The 20,315-nt window shown below is 37.8% G+C and overlaps 1 protein-coding gene and 1 non-coding gene across 8 annotated transcripts in view; one reads left to right on the plus strand and one right to left on the minus strand.

The window, feature by feature from the left end:
• RNF214 (ring finger protein 214) overlaps positions 1-20,315 on the plus strand; it is a 56,042-nt gene that overhangs the window by 24,489 nt on the left and 11,238 nt on the right. For 6 of the 7 annotated variants that reach the window (XM_022559136.3, XM_022559137.2, XM_089915569.1 and 3 more), the window contains 2 exons: positions 19,558-19,654; positions 19,881-19,969. In XM_022559136.3, the coding sequence (XP_022414844.2) occupies positions 19,558-19,654; positions 19,881-19,969 (186 nt within the window). The remainder of the gene's footprint in view (positions 1-19,557; positions 19,655-19,880; positions 19,970-20,315) is intronic. The other variant, XM_089915568.1, reaches the window with a different exon arrangement.
• On the minus strand, positions 5,269-5,406 carry LOC115801611 (small nucleolar RNA SNORA8). Its single transcript, XR_004021911.1, has one exon. It is a non-coding gene; the product is annotated as a small nucleolar RNA SNORA8 (small nucleolar RNA).

Below are 20,315 nucleotides of genomic sequence, written 5' to 3' on the forward strand. Positions count from 1 at the left end.
TTCTTTTTAGCATTGAATAATATTCCATTGTTTGAATGTACAACAGTTTTTTATTTATTCATCTTTGAAGGACATCTTGGTTGCTTCCAAGTTTTGGCAGTTTGAATAAAGCTGCTATAAATATCCAAGTGCAAATTTTTGTATGGACATAAGTTTTCAATTCCTTTAGGTAGATACCAAGAAGTGTGATGGCTGGATCATATGGTAAGAGTATGTTTAGTTTTGTAAGAAACTGGCAAACTGTCTTCCAGAGTGGCTATACCACTTTGCATTCCCAACAGAAATGAATGAGAGTTCCTGTTGCTCCACATCCTCGCCAGCATTTGTTGTTGTCAGTGTTCTGGATTTTGGTCATTTTAATAGGTATGTAGCGGTATCTCATTGTTTTAATTTGCATTTCCCTGATGACAAATGATGTGGAGCATCTTTTCATATCCTCATTTGCCACCTGTATATCTTTTTTGGTGAGATGTCTGTTAAAGTCTTTAGCCCATTTTTTAAATCTTTTTTGTTTTTAAACTGAGAGATGATATTTTAAATTTAATTTTATTCTTATTTCTTTGGCTGTGCTGTGTGGCCTCCAGGATTTCAATTGCCCGACCAGGGATTGAACCCGGGACACGGCCGTGAAAGCCTGGAATCCCAACCACTAGGCCACCAGGGAACTTCCTTATTTGTTTTATTGTTGAATTTTAAGAGCTCTTTGTATCCTTTGGATAACATTCCTTTGTCAGATGTGTCTTTTGCAAATATTTTCTCCCAGTCTGTGCTTGTCTTCTGATTTTCTTGATACTTTCTTTCGCAGAGCAGAAGTTTTTTATTTTATTTATTTGGCCTCACTGCATGGTTTGTGGATCTTAGTTCCCTGACCAGGATTGAACCCAGGCCCTTGGCAGTGGAAGCGTGGAATCCTAATTACTGAACTGCCAGGGAATTACCAGAAGTTTTTAATTTTAATGAAGCCTAATTTATCAAGTATTTCTTTTGTGGATCATGTCTTTGGTGTTATATCATTCATTTAGGTTTTCTCCTATGTTATCTTCTAGGAGTTTTATAGTTTTGCATTTTACATTTAGGTCCATGATCCATTTTCAGTTAATTTTTGTGAAAGGTGTAAGGTCTGTGTTTAGATCCATTTTTTTTTTGCGTGTGGATGTCCAGTTCTAGCACCATTTGTTGAAGAGACTCTTTGCTCCATTTTATTATCTCGCTTCTTTGTTAAAGATCAGTTGACTATGTTTATGGAGTTCTATTTCTAGGCTCTCTGTTCTGTTCCACTGATCTATTTGCCTATTCTTTTACAAATACCACGCTGTCTTGATCTTATAGCTTTATAGTAAGTCTGGAAGTTGAGTAGCATCAGTCTTCCAATTTTGTTCTTCTTTTTCAATATTGTGTTGCTTATTCTAGATCCTTTGCTGCCTCTTATAAACTTTAGAGTCAATTTGTTGATATCCATAGAATAACTTGCTGGGATTTTGATTGGGATTGTGTTTACTCTATAGATCAAGTTGGGAAGAACTGACATCTTGACAATGTTGAGTCTTCCTTTCCATGAACATGGAATATCTCTCTATTTATTTAGTTCTTCTTTGATATTGTTCATCATAGTTTTGTACTTTTCCTCATACAGATCTTGTACATATTTTGTTAGATTATACCTAAGTGTATGTAGTATAAAGGATAATTGTGTTTTTAATATCAAATTCCACTTACTCTTTTTTTTGGCCGCACCATGTGGCATGTGGGATCTTAGTTCCCTGACCAGGGATTGAACCCACACCCCCTGCATTGGAAGTGCAGAGTCTTAACTACTGGACTGCCAGGGAAGTCCCAAATTCCACTTGTTCATTGTTAGCATTTAGGAAAGCAATTGACCTTTGTATATTAACCTTGTGTTGTGCAACCTTGCTTTAACAGCTTAGTAGTTCAAGGAGGGTTTTTTGTCTATCCTTTCCAATTTTATAAGTGGATGATCATGTCATTTGCAAACAAAGATAGTTTTATGTCTTCCTTTTCAGTCTGTATACCTTTTATTTCTTTTTCTTGCTTTATTACATTTTCAAGGATTTCCAGTATGATGTTGAAAAGGGGTGGTGAGAGGGGACTTCTTTACCTTGTACCTGATCTTGGGAAAGCTTCAAGTTTCTCACTCTTGAGTATCATGTTAACTGTAGATTTTTTTGTAGATGTCTACCATGCTGAGAAAGTTCCCCTCTATTCCTAGTTTACTGAGAATTTTTACCATTAATGGATGATGGATTTTGTCAAATGCTTTTTCTACATCTGTTGACATGATCATTTGATTTTTCTTTTTTAGTCTTTTGATGTGATGGATAATATTAATTGATTTTTGAATGTTGAACTAGCCTTGCATACCTGGGGTAAATCCCACTTGGTCATGATTCTTTTTATACTTTTTTGTATTGATTCACTAATATTTTGTGAAGGATTTTTGCATCTGTGTTCATGAAAGATATTGGTCTGTAGCTTTTTCTTCTTTTATTTTTGTCTGGTTATGGTATTAGGGTAAGTGCTGGCCTCATAGACTGAATTAGGAAGTATTTCCTCTGCTTCTGTCTTCTAAATGATTGTAGAGAATTGGTATAATTTCTTCCTTAAATGTGTGGTAGAATTCACTAGTGAACCCATCTGGGCCTGGTATTTTCTGTTTTGGAAGGTTATTAATTATTGAATCAATTTTTAAAATAGATATCGGTGTTCATTCCTTTTTAATGCTGAGTAGTTGTCCATTGTGTGAATATCCAACAATTTGTTTACTCAGTTGAAGATGTCCTTCTAATATAAACTGTCTCCTATTGTTTCTGATGAGAAGTCAGTGACAGTTGTTGCTCTCTGTGCATTGTGTCATTTTTTCCCTATGGTTTCTTTCAATGTTTTCTATCCTTGGTTTTCAGCAGTTTGACTTTGATTTTCCCAGGTGTGGCTTTCTTCCTGTTTTACCTGTTTGGGGTTTTCTCAGCTGCTTATTCTGTAAAGTTATGTATTTCACCAAATTTGTGAAATGTTGACATAATTTTCAAATATTTTTCCTGTCCCATTCCCTCCTTTCCTTCTGGGACTCCACTTTCATATGTGTTAGAACTTTTGATATTGTCCTATAGCTCATGGGGGCTCTTTCATTTCTTTCCAATTCTTTTTTTTTTTTTTTTAATATTTATTTTTGGCTGCGTTGGGTCTTCGTTGATGGGCGCAGGCTTTCTCTAGTTGCGGCGAGTGGGGGCTACTCTTCATTGCGGTGCGCAGCCTTCTCATTGCAGTGGCTTCTCTCATTGTGGAGCATAGGCTGTAGGCGCATGGGCTCAGTAAAAATACATGGGCTCAGTATTTATGTAAAATACACCGTTTTTTTTCCCTACAAAAAGTGTAAAGTTTGGGGACTTCCATGGTGATCCAGTGGTTAAGACTCCATGCTTCCACTGCAGGGGCCATGGGTTCAATCCCTGGTCAGGGAACTAAGATCCCACATGCCATGTGATGCAGCCAAAAAAGGAAAAAAAGAAAAGAAAAGAAAAAGGGTAAAGTTTTTCTTTTTTTTTTTAATGTGTAACATAGGGAAAATTATTTAAGTCGATAAGTTTTTGAGAAATTTCACATTTTCTGATTCCACCCACTGCCAAGCACCTTAGTGGGTTTTTTTTTTTTAGCATGCAACTTTTGTATTGTTTTCTAAATCTAAAGAATACAGTGATACAGTATACAGTGATATTATACTGCATCTACTCATGTGAAAAGGAACAAAGTATCACCCCTGAAATAATTACTAATTACACAATACTGCAGACTGATAAACACTGTAAGTACTAAAATGTTAACATTTCAACATACAGTGTCAACAACATCCTGCTTTCTTTTTTAATTGGTTAAAACATTTGTTAAGGTCATGCAAAATAAACACTTTGTGAAACTGTTAGATTACACTCAAACATCAAGGCAATGAAACCCCAAAGAGCAACTTTTTAATGCAACGACTGGTCAAGTAGATAAACTATTAAGCATATTAATAAAAATCCAGTAAGTGAAAAACATCAAAAATGTAAACACTAAATTTAGGTAACTGCTTGTCTACGATCTCACCACCTACAGTCTTACCTGTGACTGAAGATATACTGCCAAAATTGTTCGACATAAGTAAGCTATGTTAAAATGACCAAAAAAATGTCAGTGCATGATGCCAGGGTAAATTTCTAGTCCACACAATACTTAAATGTGATCATTGTCTTAACTCTGCTAACAGTAAATGAAAAGTCACACCAGATTTATCTTCTTTTTACTCTTGGTTTGTTACATGTTTTTAAACTTTTGTCTACAAGTATTTCTTATGATCCTCCCCCAGAATTAACATGCTTATTTAGGAACAGGTGAAGCAGATAAACCCTGCCTTGGTATAGAAGGCAGTGATTTCGTTTTCCCTAAGTATTTCCTTGTCACTTGTCAACTGTCACTGACCTTTCTGCTATAGTTATGTCCTCAGTCTCCCATTCCATAAAGATTTTTAGTGCCTGTTATTATCCATGTCTCCCTGATTCTCCCAGTAAAAGAATTCATTTTTTTCCTCTCATCGCTAGGCTCACTAAGGAAAACTGCGCACACAATTTAAAGGAGTTACAGAGTAGACCAGGGAGGGTTCTCGGGCAGGTGGATGGTGCTTGAAGCCAGGCCTGGGATCTGGAGAGAAGAGCATCCAGGTCATAGGAAGGTGATCGGCCCCTCTCCATGGGCCACTCTCCTAGCAGCTCCCAATGACACAGTTACTGGGCTCTCCTTTGGGCACTGTTGACTCACTTTCTTACCAATTTTTAAAGCCCTCTTTATATTTTCTACTTAAAATTTAAAAACTCTTTGATAAGCAGTTTGTCTATTATATAGAACACCGGTTCTCAACTTACAGAGCATTAACCTTTAATCTCTAGGTTATTCCATAACCTAGTGTTTGGGTCATACTCTTCAAGATAGTCCTTTCAAGAAGAATTTTTGCCCAATCCACAGTTATCATTGTCAGTCAGTCTTGCCACAATTCTTTCAGTTGGGCTTCTTTGCTCTCTCATGAAATACGGACGCACTTCAAAAATTCCCCACGTGTAATCTTTGGGATCCAGTTTTCTCAAGCAGTTTATTTTAGGACCATGTTTAGGGTCAGACAAGATGGATCAGCCTGGTTCTGAATTTTAGACACCCTAGAAAAAGAGAAGCATCAGTTCCTATTGAAGAGTATGTCAAACTGAACAGTATGAGAAACTATAGGAATACTGTATCAGTAAAAATACCAGGTTTAACATGCACAAAGCCAAGAAAAACAATGATGCCAGATACTGAAGTTATATTAGCATTGTCCTTTGAACTCCCAGCAGAATAAACTGCTGAATGCAGGTACCACACGGTGCAATAAAATTCACCCATTTTAAATGATGAATTTTGACATGTATACTGTTGTATAACTACCACCACAATCATGGTATGAAATATTTGCATTACTCCAGAAAGCTTCTTCCTGACTCTTTGGAATCAATTGCCTCCTCTATCCTGAGCCATTGGCAACCACTGGTCTGCTTTCTCTCAGTGTAGCTTTTGCCTTTTCCAGAACTTCATGTAAATAGAATCATAGAATATATAGCCTTTTCTGTCTGTTTCTTATTTAAGATAAAGCTTTTGCAGTTTATCTATGTTTTTGCATGTATCAGTAATTTAATTCCTCTTTACTGCTGAGTAGCATTTACTTATAAGGTTATACCAAGTTTATTTACTAGTTGATGGACATTTGAGTTGTTTCCATTTTTTGTCTGTTATAAATAAACCTGCTCTGAATATTCAAGTACAAGTCTTTATGTGGACATGTTTCTTTTCTCTTGAGTAAGTACTTAGGAGTGGAATCGCTGGACCATATGTTTGCTTAACATAAGAAACTGGCAAACTGTTTTCCAAAGTTGCTTTACTATTTGGCATTCCCACCAGCAATGCATAAGTGTTCTGGTTATTCTGTATCCTCACCAGTACTTGGTGTTATCAGTCTTTTTAGTTTTAGCCATTCTAATAAGCGTTTAGTAGTATCTCATTGTGGTTTTAATTTGCACTTTTCTAATAACTTTTTTTGTGTGTGTGTGGTACGTGGGCCTCTCACTGTTGTGTCCTCTCCCGTTATGGAGCACAGGCTCCGGACGCGCAGGTTCAGCGGCCATGGCTCACGGGCCCAGCCGCTCCACGGACCAGGGCACGAACCTGTGTCCCATGCATCGGCAGGCGGACTCTCAACCACTGCGCCACCAGGGAAGCCCCAACTATTTTTTTTTAATTCATTTATTTGGTTGTGCCCGGTCTTAGTTGTGGCAGGCAGGCTCCTTAGTGGCTGCTCACCAGCTCCTTAGTTGCAGCACATGGGCTGCTTAGTTGCAGCTCACGGGCTCCTTAGTTACAGCTTGCCGGCTACTTAGTTGCGGCATGCAGGCTCCTTAGTTGCGGCATGTGAACTGTTAGTTGCGGCATGCATGCGGGACCTAGTTCCCTGGCCAGGGATTGAACCCAGGCCCCTTGCATTGGGCACACAGAGTCTTAGCCACTGTGCCACCAGGGAAGTTCCAACATTTTCCTAATGACTGTTGATGTTGAACATCTTTTCATGTCCGTGTCTGCCATTTGTTGCTCTTTTTTGGTGAAGTATTTATTTGAATATTTTACCCATTCAAAAACATGTTTTCTTATTGAGTATTGTCAATACAGGTCCTTTTATCAGATATGCGTTTTGCAAATATTTTTTCCCAGTATATAACTTGCTTTGCATTTTGTAGCAATGTCTTTTGAAATGCAAAAGTTTAATTTTTTTAAAAAAATTATTTTTAATACAGTTTTAAAGGTTACACTTCATTTACAGTTATTACAAAATATTGGCTATATGCCCCATGTTGTACAATACATCCTTGTAGCCTATCTTACACCCAGTAGTTTGTACCTCCCACTCCCACATCCTTATATTGCCCCCCTCCCCTTACTGGCAATCACTAGTTTGTTTTCTGTATCTGTGAGTCTACTCCTTTTTTGCTATATTCACTAGTTGTATTTTTTAGATTCCACATGTAAGTGATACTATACAGTGTATTTGTCTTTGTCTGACTTATTTCACTAAGCATAATGCCCTCCAAGTCCATCTGTGTTGCTGCAGATGGCAAAATTTCATTCTTCTTTATGGCTGAGTAGTATTCTATATATATATAGAATATATATATATATAGATAGAATATATACCACATCTTCTTTATTTGTTCATCTGTTTTTTGTTTGTTTGTTTGTTTTGCGGTACGCGGGCCTCTCACTGTTGCGGCCTCTCCCGTTGCGGAGCACAGCCTCCGGATGCGCAGGCTCAGCAGCCATGGCTCACGGGCCCAGCCGCTCCGCGGCATGTGGGATCCTCCCGGACCGGGGCACGAACCCGCGTCCCCTGCATCGGCAGACGGACTCTCAGCCACAGTGCCACCAGGGAAGCTGCCATCTGTTTTTTTTAAAATACTTTCTGAAATTAAGATTTTTTTTAATTAATTTATTTATTTATTTTTGTCTGCATTGGGTCTTCGTTGCTGCACACAGGCTTTCTCTAGTTGCTGTGAGCGGGGGCTACTCTTCGTTGCGGTGCGCGGGCTTCTCAATGCTTCTCATTGTGGTGGCTTCTCTTGTTGTGGAGCATGGGCTCTAGGCACACAGGCTTCAGTGGTTGTGGCACACAGGCTCAGTAGTTGTGGCTCATGGGCTCAGTGGTTGTAGCTCACAGGCTCTAGAGCACAGGCTCAGTAGTTGTGTGCATGGGCTTAGTTGCTCCATGGCATGTGGGATCTTCCTGGACCAGGGCTTGAACCTGTGTCCCCTGCATTGGCAGGCGGATTCTTAACCACTGTGCCACCAGTGAAGCCCTCATTCATCTGTTGATGGACACTTAGGTTGCTTCCATATCTTGGCAATTGTAAATAATGCTGCAATGAACATTGGTGTGCATGTATCTTTTCGAATTAGTGTTTTTGTTTTTCTTTGGATATATACCCGGGAGTGGAATTGCCAGGCCATATGATAGTTCTACTTTTAGTTTTTTGAGAAACTTCCATACTGTTTTCCACAGATGGAAATTGGCTGCACCAATTTGCATTCCCACCAACAGTGTATGAGGGTTCCCTTTTCTCTGCATCCTCACCAACATTTGTTATTTGTGTTCTTTTTGATGACAGCCATTCTGACAGGTGTGAAGTGATATCTCATTATGGGTTTGATTTTCATTTCTCTGATGATTAGTGATGTTGAGCATCTTTTCATGTGCCTCTTGGCCATCTGCATTTCCTCTTTGGAAAAATGTCTATTCAGTTCTTTTGCCCCCCCTTTTTTTTAAAAATAAATATATTTATTTATTTATTTTTGGCTGTGTTGAGTCGTCATTGCTGTGCGCGGGCTTCCTCTAGTTGCGGCGAGCGGGGGCTGCTCTTCGTTGTGGTGCACGGGCTTCTCATTGCAGTGGCTTCTCTTTGTTGCGGAGCATGTACTCTAGGAGCACGGGCTTCAGTAGTTGTGGCACGCAGGCTCAGTAGTTGTGGCTCACGGGCTCTAGAGCACAAGCTCAGTAGTTGTGGCACATGTTGCCCATTTTTTAATTGGGTTGTTTATTTGTTTTGATGTTGAGTTGTATGAGCTGTTCATGTATGTTGGATATTAATCCCATATTGGTTATATCCTTTTCACATATTTTCTCCCATTCAGTAGGTTGTCTTTTCATTTTGTCGGTGGTTTCCTTTGCCATGCAAAAGCTTTTAAATTTAGTTAGGTCCCATTTGTTTATTTTTGCTTTTATTTCCTTTACTTAGTAGATGGATCCAAAAAAAAATATTACTGCAGTTGATGTCATACAGTGTTCTACCTGTGTTTTCCTCTAGGACAGTGGTCCCCAACCTTTTTGGTACCAGGGACCAGTTTCATGGAAGACATTTTGTCCATTGGGGTGGGGGGGATGGTTCAGGTAGTAATGAGAGCGATGGGGAATGGCAGATGAAGCTTCACTTGCTCACCCACTGCTCACCTCCTGCTATGTGGCCCGGTTCCTAACAGGCCATGGACCAGTAGCAGGCTGCAGACCAGGGGTTGGGGACCCCTGCGTGAGTAGTTTTATAGTATCTGGTCTTACATTTAGGTCTTTAACCCATTTTGAGTTTGTTTTTGTATGTGGTGTTAGAGAATGTTCTTATTTCATTCTTTTACATGTAGCTGTCCAGTTTTCCCAGCACCACTTATTGATGAGAATGTCTTTTCTTTATTGTATATTCTTGCCTCCTTTGTCATAGATTAATTGACCATAATTGTGTGAGTTTATTTCTGGGCTCTCTATCCAGTTGCATTGATCTATGGGTCTGTTTTTGTGCCAGTACCATACTGTTTTGATTACTGTAGGCTTGTAGTATAGTCTGAAGTCAGGGAGTGTGATTCCTCCAGCTCTGACCTTCTTTTTCAAAATTGTTTTAGCTATTCAGTGTCTTTTGTGTTTCCATACAAATTTTAAATTTATTTGTTCTAGTTCTGTGAAAAATGCCCTTGGTATTTTGATAGAGATTGCATTGAATCTGTAGATTGCCTTGGGTAGTATTGTCATTTTAACAGTATTGATTCTTCCAATCCAAAAACACGGTATATCTTTCTATCTGTGTTTTCTTCATTTTCTTTCATCAGTGTCTTATAGTTTTTGGAGTACAGGTCTTTTGCTTCCTTGGGTAGGTTTATGCCTAGGTATTTTATTCTTTTTGATGTGATGGTAATAAATGGAATTGTTTCCTTAATTTCTCTTTCTGATATTTCCTTGTTAGTGAATAGAAATGGAACAGATTTCTATATATTAAGTTTGTATCCTGCAACTTTACCAAATTCATTGATAAGCTCTAGTAGCTTTCTGGTGGCATCTTTAGGATTTTCTGCAAACAGTGACATCTGCAAACAGTGACAGTTTCACTCCTTCCTTTCCAATTTGAATTTCTTTTATTTCCAAAAATTTAAATTTTGATGATGTCCAGTTTACCAGTTTTTTCTTTTGTGGTTCCTGCATTTTGTGTCCCAAGAAATCTTTGCCTAATCGGAAAAAAGAAAAAATCAGTTTAGTTAGAAGAATGACATTGTTTACATTTTTGTAAGCCTCTTTAATGGAACAAGCTTAATCCTCCTATCTACCTCTGCATATAATCTCCTGCAATATGTTGTTTTGGTTAAAGTACAGGAAGAAAATCTAGTGATATGCAGGTATGCAGTTGGAAAAGCAAGGAGTATTTTAATAGACTTTTTAGATAACTGTGAATATTCTTCTTTGACAGTGCTCCAAAACTTGACAGCTGATAGTTTCTTAAAGTTTCATTGCATCGTGGAAACTGAAACCACTTCAGTGATTTTGTACTGTTTTATTAAAATTAATTGTCTTAACTTGCACTTTGAGTGGATCTTTTAAACTGTGTTGGCTAGGGAAGGAAAACCTTTTCCCTCTATCCTAGTAGGTTCAATTTCTGAGGCTGTGAATTAACCTGACAAAGGACAGAGTAAGGAGAAAAAACCCAGTTTATGCATGCAACATGCATGTAGTGAAAGAATTCAGCAATGAGTAGCTCAAAGGAATAGTTAGAATCTGGGGCTTATGGGAGAACAAATGACTTCTTAAAAGTGGGGGAGAAAGGACACTTTCTGGACTTTTGGAAGGATAAATGGGTTTTCAGGAGAACAAGCAGGAGTTTAAATTTGTGATAATATTTATATGTACAGGTATGAATAGTTTTTCTGTCTCCTTCAGGGCCGTAAAATTCCACTGGAGAAGAGATTTAGGGTAGGTTTTATTCACATTCTTTCTTCTGGGAGTAGCTCTGCCCTGAAGAGGTGTTTAGGACAGCCTTATTTCCCAGAAATTGCTGCTGTTAGCTAGAGAAAGCTCTGAGAAGGCTTTCTTTCCTGTGTCTGTTGAATCTCAAATGTTTTCATCTTTTTGTTGTTGTTTCACTTTATTTTTTATTTTTTTGGCCGCGTTGGGTCTTTGTTGCTCTGTGCAGGCTTTCTCTAGTTGTGGCGATTGGAGGCTACTCTTCATTGCGTTGCACGGGCTTCTCATTGCGGTGGCTTCTCTTGTGGTGGAGCACAGGCTCTAGGTGTGTGGGCTTCAGTAGTTACAGCACGTGGGCTCAGTAGTTGCGGCACACGGACTTTAGGGCACAGGCTCAGTAGTTGTGGTGCACGGGCTTAGTTGCTCCGCGGCATGTGGGATCTTCCCAGACCAGGGATCAAATCTGTGTCCCCTGCATTGGCAGGCAGATTCTTAACCACTGTGCCACCCTGGAAGTCCACAAGTATTTTCATCTTAAAATAATCTTTATACCAATTCGTGGGTTCCAAGTGGGCCCTATCGTTGATTTGGTAAAACAATGCATTGATAATTTGGAAAATATTGCTTCAGAGTTATGCAGCTCTTCCAAGTGTTGATACATTTTATTATACAATGTTTAAAGAATCACATTTGTTGGGACTTCCTTGATGGTCCAGTGGTTAAGACTCCTTGCTGTCAATGCAGGGGGTACAGGTTCGATCCCTGGTCGGGGAATTAAAGTCCCGCATGCCGCATGGTGTGGCCCAAAAAAGAAAAAGAAAGAAGAATCACATTTGTTTATATCACTGTGGATCTCATCAGAATAGTCTTTAAGTAATGGGAAGCCTTCAAGCTCCCAGTGGCCCATGCAGACTTTCCAAAATTCTAATTTTTGCCTGAAAGCTCAAATGTTATTGTTGGCAACAAACACTGTTAGTTGTTTTCTTTGAAATGACAAGAGTAATTTGTTCATTTTCAAGAACGTGTCTGCTAAGTACTCAAATTCAAATAGCCATAGTTTCTCGGTTGTTCTTTTAAGTAAAATTGATTTTACATGAAAAAAGAGGCTAGTTCAAGTTTCAACTCAAACAGTCTCACATGTGCTTTTCCTCAAGACAGCCATTGTATTTTGGCATGTAGCATTTCATAAACAGAATATTAACAGTTATGTATTTAAGGGTTGAAATTTAATAGGATTATTACTTTTGATGGCTTCATCAAGGGCATCCTGAAGTAAAAGTGCCCCCCACTCCCAACTGCAAGTGTGTGGCAGTAAAGAATACAATGACTAGTAGTATAATTTTGATGCCACTGCCTTCATTTGTGTATGGTGCCAATATTTGTATCCACTATAATTTTCATACAAGTAGGAGCAGTGCAAGTATCAACACAATTGTTCTCAGATAAACCATGAGATTCAAAAGAGTTATTCATCTTGGATTAGGTCAGCATCACTTGTGTTTGTTGCCAGGAATTCATACACGACATCATCTTCAGTGTTTAGTTGGTGCCAATGCTAGATGAATGTAAACAAAATAGCAGGGCTAGTCTTGTCTGTGGATTCGTCTATTTGTAAAGTAAAATTACAATTCTGCAGATGAGTTATTAACCAAGTCTTCAGATTTGCAGCAAAATCTTTAATTTGGTGAATTAATATATCATTAAAAAAGGGGTACTGCCATGATTTATTTTACTGACTTCATTCAGCAGGCATATAGCAATGTCACCTGTACCAAGTCGTGCTTCTCCAGTTAAGGAAGTACAGTAACTTACCCTAAGATGCTTCAGTGGCTTTTTCATTTCTAGCTTGAAAGGTGTTAACAATTTTTAAGACTTGTAAAGAATTCATCACATCTGCATTTAAAATAGTCAACTACTTTTTCTTTAAATTCTGAATGATTGATCTCAAAATGTCACTATAACTTAACTGGCATAATATAATTAGAAAATGTTGTGTTGCCTAAGATACAGTAAGATAAATTATTAACATCTATAAAGTCAAGAGAAAGATGACTCTCGTCACACTTTGGTTTCTTATTTACAATTTTGCCTAGTTTTTTTGGAGTAGATTCTTCCTTTCCATGAGTCAGATAACTCTAGGCCAGTTGCATCTTTTTTAGTATCTTTAAATGTATGTATTGCAACTGTGGGTTGAAAAAGTAAGTCTTCTAATCTCCCTGTTTGGAGTCAATGATACATTCTTAAATGTAAATGAAAAATTACAAATAAATTTTCTTTTATTTTAGAAAAAATTAAATTCTAAAATAATACATTTTAGATATAATTTAAAAATTGAGAAGAGTTTTCCAAAAGTTTTTGAAGTGTTATTGTAAAACAAAATAACAAAAAGTACTTGTTTCTACCTGATGTGTGAACTTTGAAATTTTACAGTAATGATTTATTGGATAGTAATGAGATTATAGTAAGTATAACTAAAGATAGCTGTAAGAGCACAAACAGAAGTACTGAGAAGGAAAATACCTTAAATTATACCCTAAACCTACTACCTTAAAAAATGCCAGAAAACGTTAGAATACAGAAGCATATATTCCACTAGCCATCAGAGTGATGATCTCATTACACTTTGTGTAGTCTCAGGGAAACTCCACTGTAGACTCATGAAAGAATGAGAGTGAAAAAGGCAAATGAATTTAGTGTTATTATGAAACTAATTTTGCTTCATAGACCAGGCCCTCAAAGGGTTTTGGGGACCATGGACTGTGTTTTGCAAACTGCTGTTCTAGATTATTTCTTCCATACCTAGGGCTTCTACTACTATCTCTGCTAGTGACACTCTCATCTGTATCCCAGCCCAGACTACTTATATATCCCTTGCCTGCTGAACTGCCTAGACTATTTCCTCTGCTTGGTGCTCTTGTTTCTCTTTGGCATTTGCATATGCTGTTTGATCTGCCTAGAATTTCCTGTTTCTTTTGTTCACTTGGAAAGTTACTGAATTGTGAGCTGCCTGGGGGCAGGAACTAGGCATCTTTATATCCCCAGCTTTTAGCAGAAATGTGTAGCACATTGTAGGCTGCTTAGTAGATGTTGAGTTAAATTGAATCAAGGAAGAACTCTAGCCTCATAAACAAAAACTTTGCAGTACATCTCAGGGTAAAGTTTTTTGTCTGATCTCATTCATTCTATTGGGTTGGCCAGAAAGTTCCTTTGGTTTTTAAATAAAAATAAAGGACACATTTTTCATTTTCACCAAGAACTTTATTGAACAACATATTCACACTTTTGGTCCACTACCTTCTGCCATTTTTCAGGCAACTTCATAATTCCATCTTCTCAAAACTTTTTATCTTTTTGAGCAAAGAACTGGTCCAGGTACCTTTTAGTCTTCCAAGGAATTGAAATTTTTTCCATTAAGAGAATTTTGTAAAGACTGAAATAAATGGAAATCCGAAGGTACAATGTCTGGTGAATATGGTAGATGAATCAGAACTTCCCAGCCAAGCTGTAACGGTTTTTGCCTGGTCATCAAAGAAACAAGCAGTCTTGCGTTATCCTGATGGAAGATTATGTGTTCTCTGTTGACTAATTCTGGACACTTTTCATCGAGTGCTGCTTTCAGTTGGTCTAATTGGGAGCAGTACTTGCTGGAATTAATCGTTTGGTTTTCCAGAAGGAGCTCAAAATAGAGGACCCTTCCAATCCCACCGTATGCACAACATCACCTTCTTTGGATGAAGACCGGTCTTTGATGTGGTTGGTGGTGGTTCATTTCACTTGCCCCACGATCTCTTCCATTCCACCTTATTGTACAGTATCCACTTTTCATCACCTGTCACAATTTGTTTTAAAAATGGAACGTTTTTGTTACGTTTAAGTAGAGAATCACATGTGGAAATATGGTCAAGAGGTTTTTTTCTGCTTAACTTACGTGGAACCCAAATACCAAAGTGATTAACATAACCAATGATGTGGTGCAAAAATCATTTGGTGCGAATGATTTTCAGCGCTTGATTTGGATATTTTGAGTATGTCGGCTCTCTCCCAAGTGGTATAACATTGATTGTTCTCAATTAATGTCTTGATTTGATCGCTATCCGCTTCACCTGGCCGACCCAGCCGGAGCATCATCCAGTGAGAAATCTCCAGCATGAAACTTTGCAAACTGCTTTTGACACGTTCGATCAGTCACAGCACCTTCTCCATACACTGCACAAATCTTTTTTTGGGTTTCAGTTGTGTTTTTACCTTTCTTGAAATAATAAAGCATAATATGCCGAAAATGTTGCTTTTTTTCTTCCATCTTCAGTATTAAAATGGCTACACAAAAATTCACCAATTTTGATAAGTTTTTTTTTAAAACGCATGCTGATATGACAGCAGTCACAATACAGCCTAACAAAATTATCTCGAATGAAGTTAAAGACAACTAAGCGCTACTGGACCCATCTTACGGAAAAAACCAAATAAACTTTTTGGCCCACCCAATATATTGGTTTGTATTAGCTTCAGTTCAGAGAAAAGAATTTCATAACCTACCTCAAATTCAGGACGGCCAACTCCTATCTATATTAACGCATCCACCAGTATTTGTTTTGTTTCCTTTTGCCTTGTTTAGAGTATAATATATTCTGAAAGGAAGGTATTTCGGCTGAGGACTCAACATCTTAATTTTTAGTTCTGTCTTTGTTGAGAATATTTCACAAGACACTTATCACCTGCTTCTCTGCATTAAAATCACCTGATTGCTGCCACCACTTTTGGTGGAAAAAATGTATTCACATATTTTAGTTTCTCTAACATCCAAATGATAACTAACATTTCTTAAGTTCTTACTATATGGCAGAGACTGTCCTATATGTTCTGCATGTATTAACTCATTTAACCTGCATAATAGCTCTGTATAAGAAGTAGATTATTTTATTATCCCCATTTTTCTTTAGGAAAATTAGGCAAAGGTTAAGTAACTTGCCAATGGTTGCACAGATAGTAGATAGTAATAGTCTGGGTTTGAACTGTGAGTTTAGTTTGGCTCCAGAAGCTGTGCTTTTAACTGCTGTGAGAAGCTTCCTCTCAAATCTAATTACTTTTATCATTAACCTCTGTTAGTACACATGCACAGATAGATGCTCATTATAATATTTATAATTGTGAAATTGAAAATAAGAGAATACCTAAGTCAATAATGGGATATATGTACAATGGATAGTTATTTAAAAATCACAGTTTTGAAGAATACTTAATGATATGGAAAAATACATTAGGATGAAAAAGTAAGATAAAAACCACAGTTTTTGTTTTAAAAGCGTATATAATGGATTTATATGTTACATATGCATATATAAATATACAAATTTATTTTAAAAGACTGAAAAGAAGTATAATAATGATTTTTTTGTGGGTAGAGCAATTGTAATTGTAGAGCAATTTGTTGGATGCTTCCCATGGGCTAGGCACCATATTAAATTCTTCATGTGTGTTTTCTCAGTGAACTCTCCCATCAGTCGCATGATGTAGGTCCTACTCGTTTCTCAGATGAAGAAACTGAGGCCTAGAAAGATTAAGTAACTTGTCAAGGGTCATACAACCAGTAGGTAGAAGAGTTGGGACCTCTGTATTAGGCTCTTTCTGGTTTTTTTTTTTAAATTGAAGTATTGTTGGCTTACAATGTTGTGTTAGTTTCTGGTGTACAGCAAAGTGATTCAGTTTTACGTGTGTGTGTGTGTGTGTGTATGGGTATTCTTTTTCAGATTCTTTTCCATTATATATTATTACAAGATATTGAATATAATTCTCTGTGCTATACAGTAGGACCTTGTTTAACTATTTTATATAAAGTAGTATGTATCTGTTAATCCCAAGCTCCCAATTTATCCCTCCCTCCCCCTTTCCCCTTTGGTAACCATAAGTTTATTTTCTATGTCTGTGAGTTTGTTTCTGTTTTGTAAATAAGTTCATTTGTATCTTTTTTTTTTTAGCTTTTTATCACATATAAGTGATATCATACAATATTTGCCTTTCTCTGTCTGACTTACTGCACTTAGTGTGGTAATCTCTAGGTCCATCCATGTTGCTGCAAATGGCATTACTTCATTCTTTTTTATGACTGAGTAATATCCTGTGTGTGTGTGTGTGTGTGTGTGTGTGTGTGTGTGTGTGTATACACATCTTCTTTATCCATTCATCTGTCAGTGGACACTTAGGTTGCTTCCATGTCTTGGCTATTGTAAATAGTGCTGCTATGAACATTGGGGTGCATTGTTTTTTGTTTTTTTATATTTATTTATTTACTTTTGGCTGCATTGGGTCTTCGTTGCCATGAGCAGGCTTTCTCTAGTTGCAGAGAGCGGGGGCTACTCTTTGTTGCAGTGCGCGGGCTTCTCACTGCGGTGGCTTCTCTTGTTGCAGAGTGCAGGCTCTAGGTGCACGGGCTTCAGTAGTTGTGGCACGTGGGCTCAGTAGTTGTGGCTCGCAGGCTCAGTAGTTGTGGTGCACAGGCCTAGTTGCTCTGCAGCATGTGGGATCTTCCCAAACCAGGGCTTAAATCTGTGTCCCCTGCATTGGCAGGCGGGCTCTTAACCACTGTGCTACCAGGGAAGCCCCTGCATGTATTTTTTTGAATTAGTAGACTCTTTCTGTTTTGTATTTTCTAAACTTTTTATAATTTGTATTATTTACATGATGAAAAGCAAAATTAATTTTTTAAATTATGCAAACGTATTGGGACAAGCCAGACTTGTACAGTCTGGTAGGATTTATTCATTGGAACCATTGATTCTTTAAACTAGCTAAGCAAAATAACAGAAGCATGGGACTTGAAAGAAATTAGGCCAAGCATTTAAAGAGTTAAAACATACTCAGTGGTTTCTATTATATCAAGGATTTTTTGGGCATCTACTATGGGCAACTGATTTTTTTTTTTCTAGCATGGGTTGCAGTTAGTACCCCTTAGTGAAGTGAAATCTTTTACATATCTTACAGGCTAGTGAACGTATGGTAAGGCTGACCATTTTTATGACTGTTTAAGAATTCCTTAACCATTTTTGTTGTGGTTGCTAGTAGTTCCTTTTGTCTTGTTGGATCCCAAGGATACAGATGTTGCCAGATGCCCAAAGAAGAAGATTTTTCTGTGTGTGAATTTGTGGGATGTCCCCCGTGGACGTGGCAGTATTTTTCTAATATAATTGTAATCCCTAGTTGATAAATGAATTTAATGAAAGTTAGAGGTGTTCGATGAACACCGATAGTCTTTAAGAACAGCATCATTCACAGAAAGCAGCAGCCATGTTTTCCTACAATCATCCCATCGTCACAGAGTGTCTAGTAGGCTAAATGGACCGCTGATTGACCCCACAACGTATATCACGTATTCTTATGGTAAGAGGATTCTGACTCCTCATATATTTTTTCACTTGAGAAATATGTGCTGTATTAGGAAAATACATCTACTTATAAACCTTTGTCTAAAGAACTGTTAGAGAAAGGAAAAATAAAAGAACCATTAGAGAATTCTTCCTCTGGCAGGAAGTTTATTTGGAGAGGACAACACATGCAGATGAAGGAAGAATATGCCCTCCTAGTTGTATCTATTACATGAGTTGACCTTGTCAGCAGAGGGCCAGACGGATGTTAGTGAATCAATAAATGAATGTGTTTGTAAGAGACACACAGACATACACACTTGTACTTTATGAAATAGCTAGCCAGGGGTGTGTGGAGAACTGGGCAATGAAAAAAGGGACCTGAAACACTTATGTTAAGTGGATTTTTTCCTTTCATATTATATTTAAGGTTACTAAAAAAAACCAGAAGATGAATAAAATTATTTCTCTCACTGTAGAAAAGTGGGAACATTTTTCTTAAGACAGAATCCTTCCCAATCTTTTCTTCTTATTTTCACATTTTAGAAATTAAGTGAAAATAATGTACACATTTCCATACTATTCTGTCCACCGATCTGGGTAATCCTGTTGCTTTCAGCTATGTAACTCATTACATTACAGTCAAGTGTAATACAGGGAAATTCTTCTGCCGGTTCTGTTCCTTTGTTGGCATCTTCAGTCCTGAGTAGAATGATCAACCACCCCACATCCGGGGAAATCCCTCATTCCTGGGCAAACTGGGGCAGTTAGTCACCCTAATCCTAAGGGTGTATATTACACTCTAGGGATGGGGCTGGGGAGCTGGTGTAAGAATGAAGGAAACTGATGGAAAGGAAAAGTCCTGAGGTATGAAGACAACATTTTTTCCTTTTGAAGAATGTTTACTATAGCTAAGGAAGTGTGAAAATCAGTAAGCCAGTATCTGTGTGGTTAGTAGTGAATTAGTGATTGCTGCCTTAGGGATAAGTATTTTGGGTTTAGTCCTGCATTCTTCAGTACCCATACCAAAAGACAAGGAGTCAGAGGAATGCCATTTTGATTTGAGCACTCCTGGATCATAGAAGAACATTCTGCCTTCAGTGGGTTTTGGTTCTAAGTACGCACTTTGTTCTGGGTAACTTTATTTTAGCAAATGGAGATGTGAACATTTTTACTTTCAAATATAGGGTGATTATGCAATTTCAGACCACTTTAAACATAATTTGTATATATCTATAGTTAATACTTAGAGTAACACTTCCTCTAACATACTAGGTAGACCAGTTTCAGGTTTTACTTTTGCCTTGGTGTTCCTTAGCAAGCTTGTCTTTCTCTCCTAAGTCTTGTTCTTGGTTTCTTACCTTACAGAGAAGTGTGGGAAATGGAACTGGATAGACTCAAGAATCAAGATGGTGAAATAAATCGGAACATTATGGAAGAGACAGAACGTGCCTGGAAGGCAGAGGTGAGAATAGCCGCTATGTTGAAGCTATGTTGAAGGTTTTGATTTTGGGCTTCCAGATGGTGTGTACTTTTGGTATAGCATCAATACTGTACACTAAGCTATTTAAGTATTATACCGTAGAGCCACTAAGCATTGTTTTAACTATCTAAGGGTAGCTTTGTGTATGTAAAATTAATAAAGTGTGTGTGTGTGTGTTTGTGTGTATGTGTGTGTATGGTTTCCTTAGATCTTATCACTAGAGAGTCGGAAAGAGTTGTTGGTATTGAAACTAGAAGAAGCAGAAAAAGAGGCAGAACTGCACCTTACTTACCTCAAGTAAGTACCTTCCATTTCTAGGGTCTTAATGGCCCTGCAGTTTTGTGTTTTGGAGGCATTTCTTTTTAGGTTTTGAAACCCTGGGCCAGCTAGTCTGGCACTTATTCTGTCTTCACGGGGAGTCATCTCTGTGTGATAGTGATTTGTTCAGTGATTTCTCTTCCCATACTCTAAACTTCCTCACTCTCTGACTCTTCCCTTTCTACAGTCTTATAGTTTTGTACTTTTTATTGTATTATTTCCAATTGGATAAACAGTATCTCTTATGCTGTCAAGCATAACAAATGTCTTCGGAGATTTGTTTCTTATACAGTCATTTCTCCTCTTTCTGCCGTGAAATTTGGAG

This window comes from Delphinapterus leucas, chromosome 7 (assembly GCF_059928025.1).
Source record: "Delphinapterus leucas isolate spDelLeu-1000000601 "Yukka" chromosome 7, BTC_Dleu_Yukka2, whole genome shotgun sequence".
NCBI lineage: Eukaryota > Metazoa > Chordata > Mammalia > Artiodactyla > Monodontidae > Delphinapterus > Delphinapterus leucas.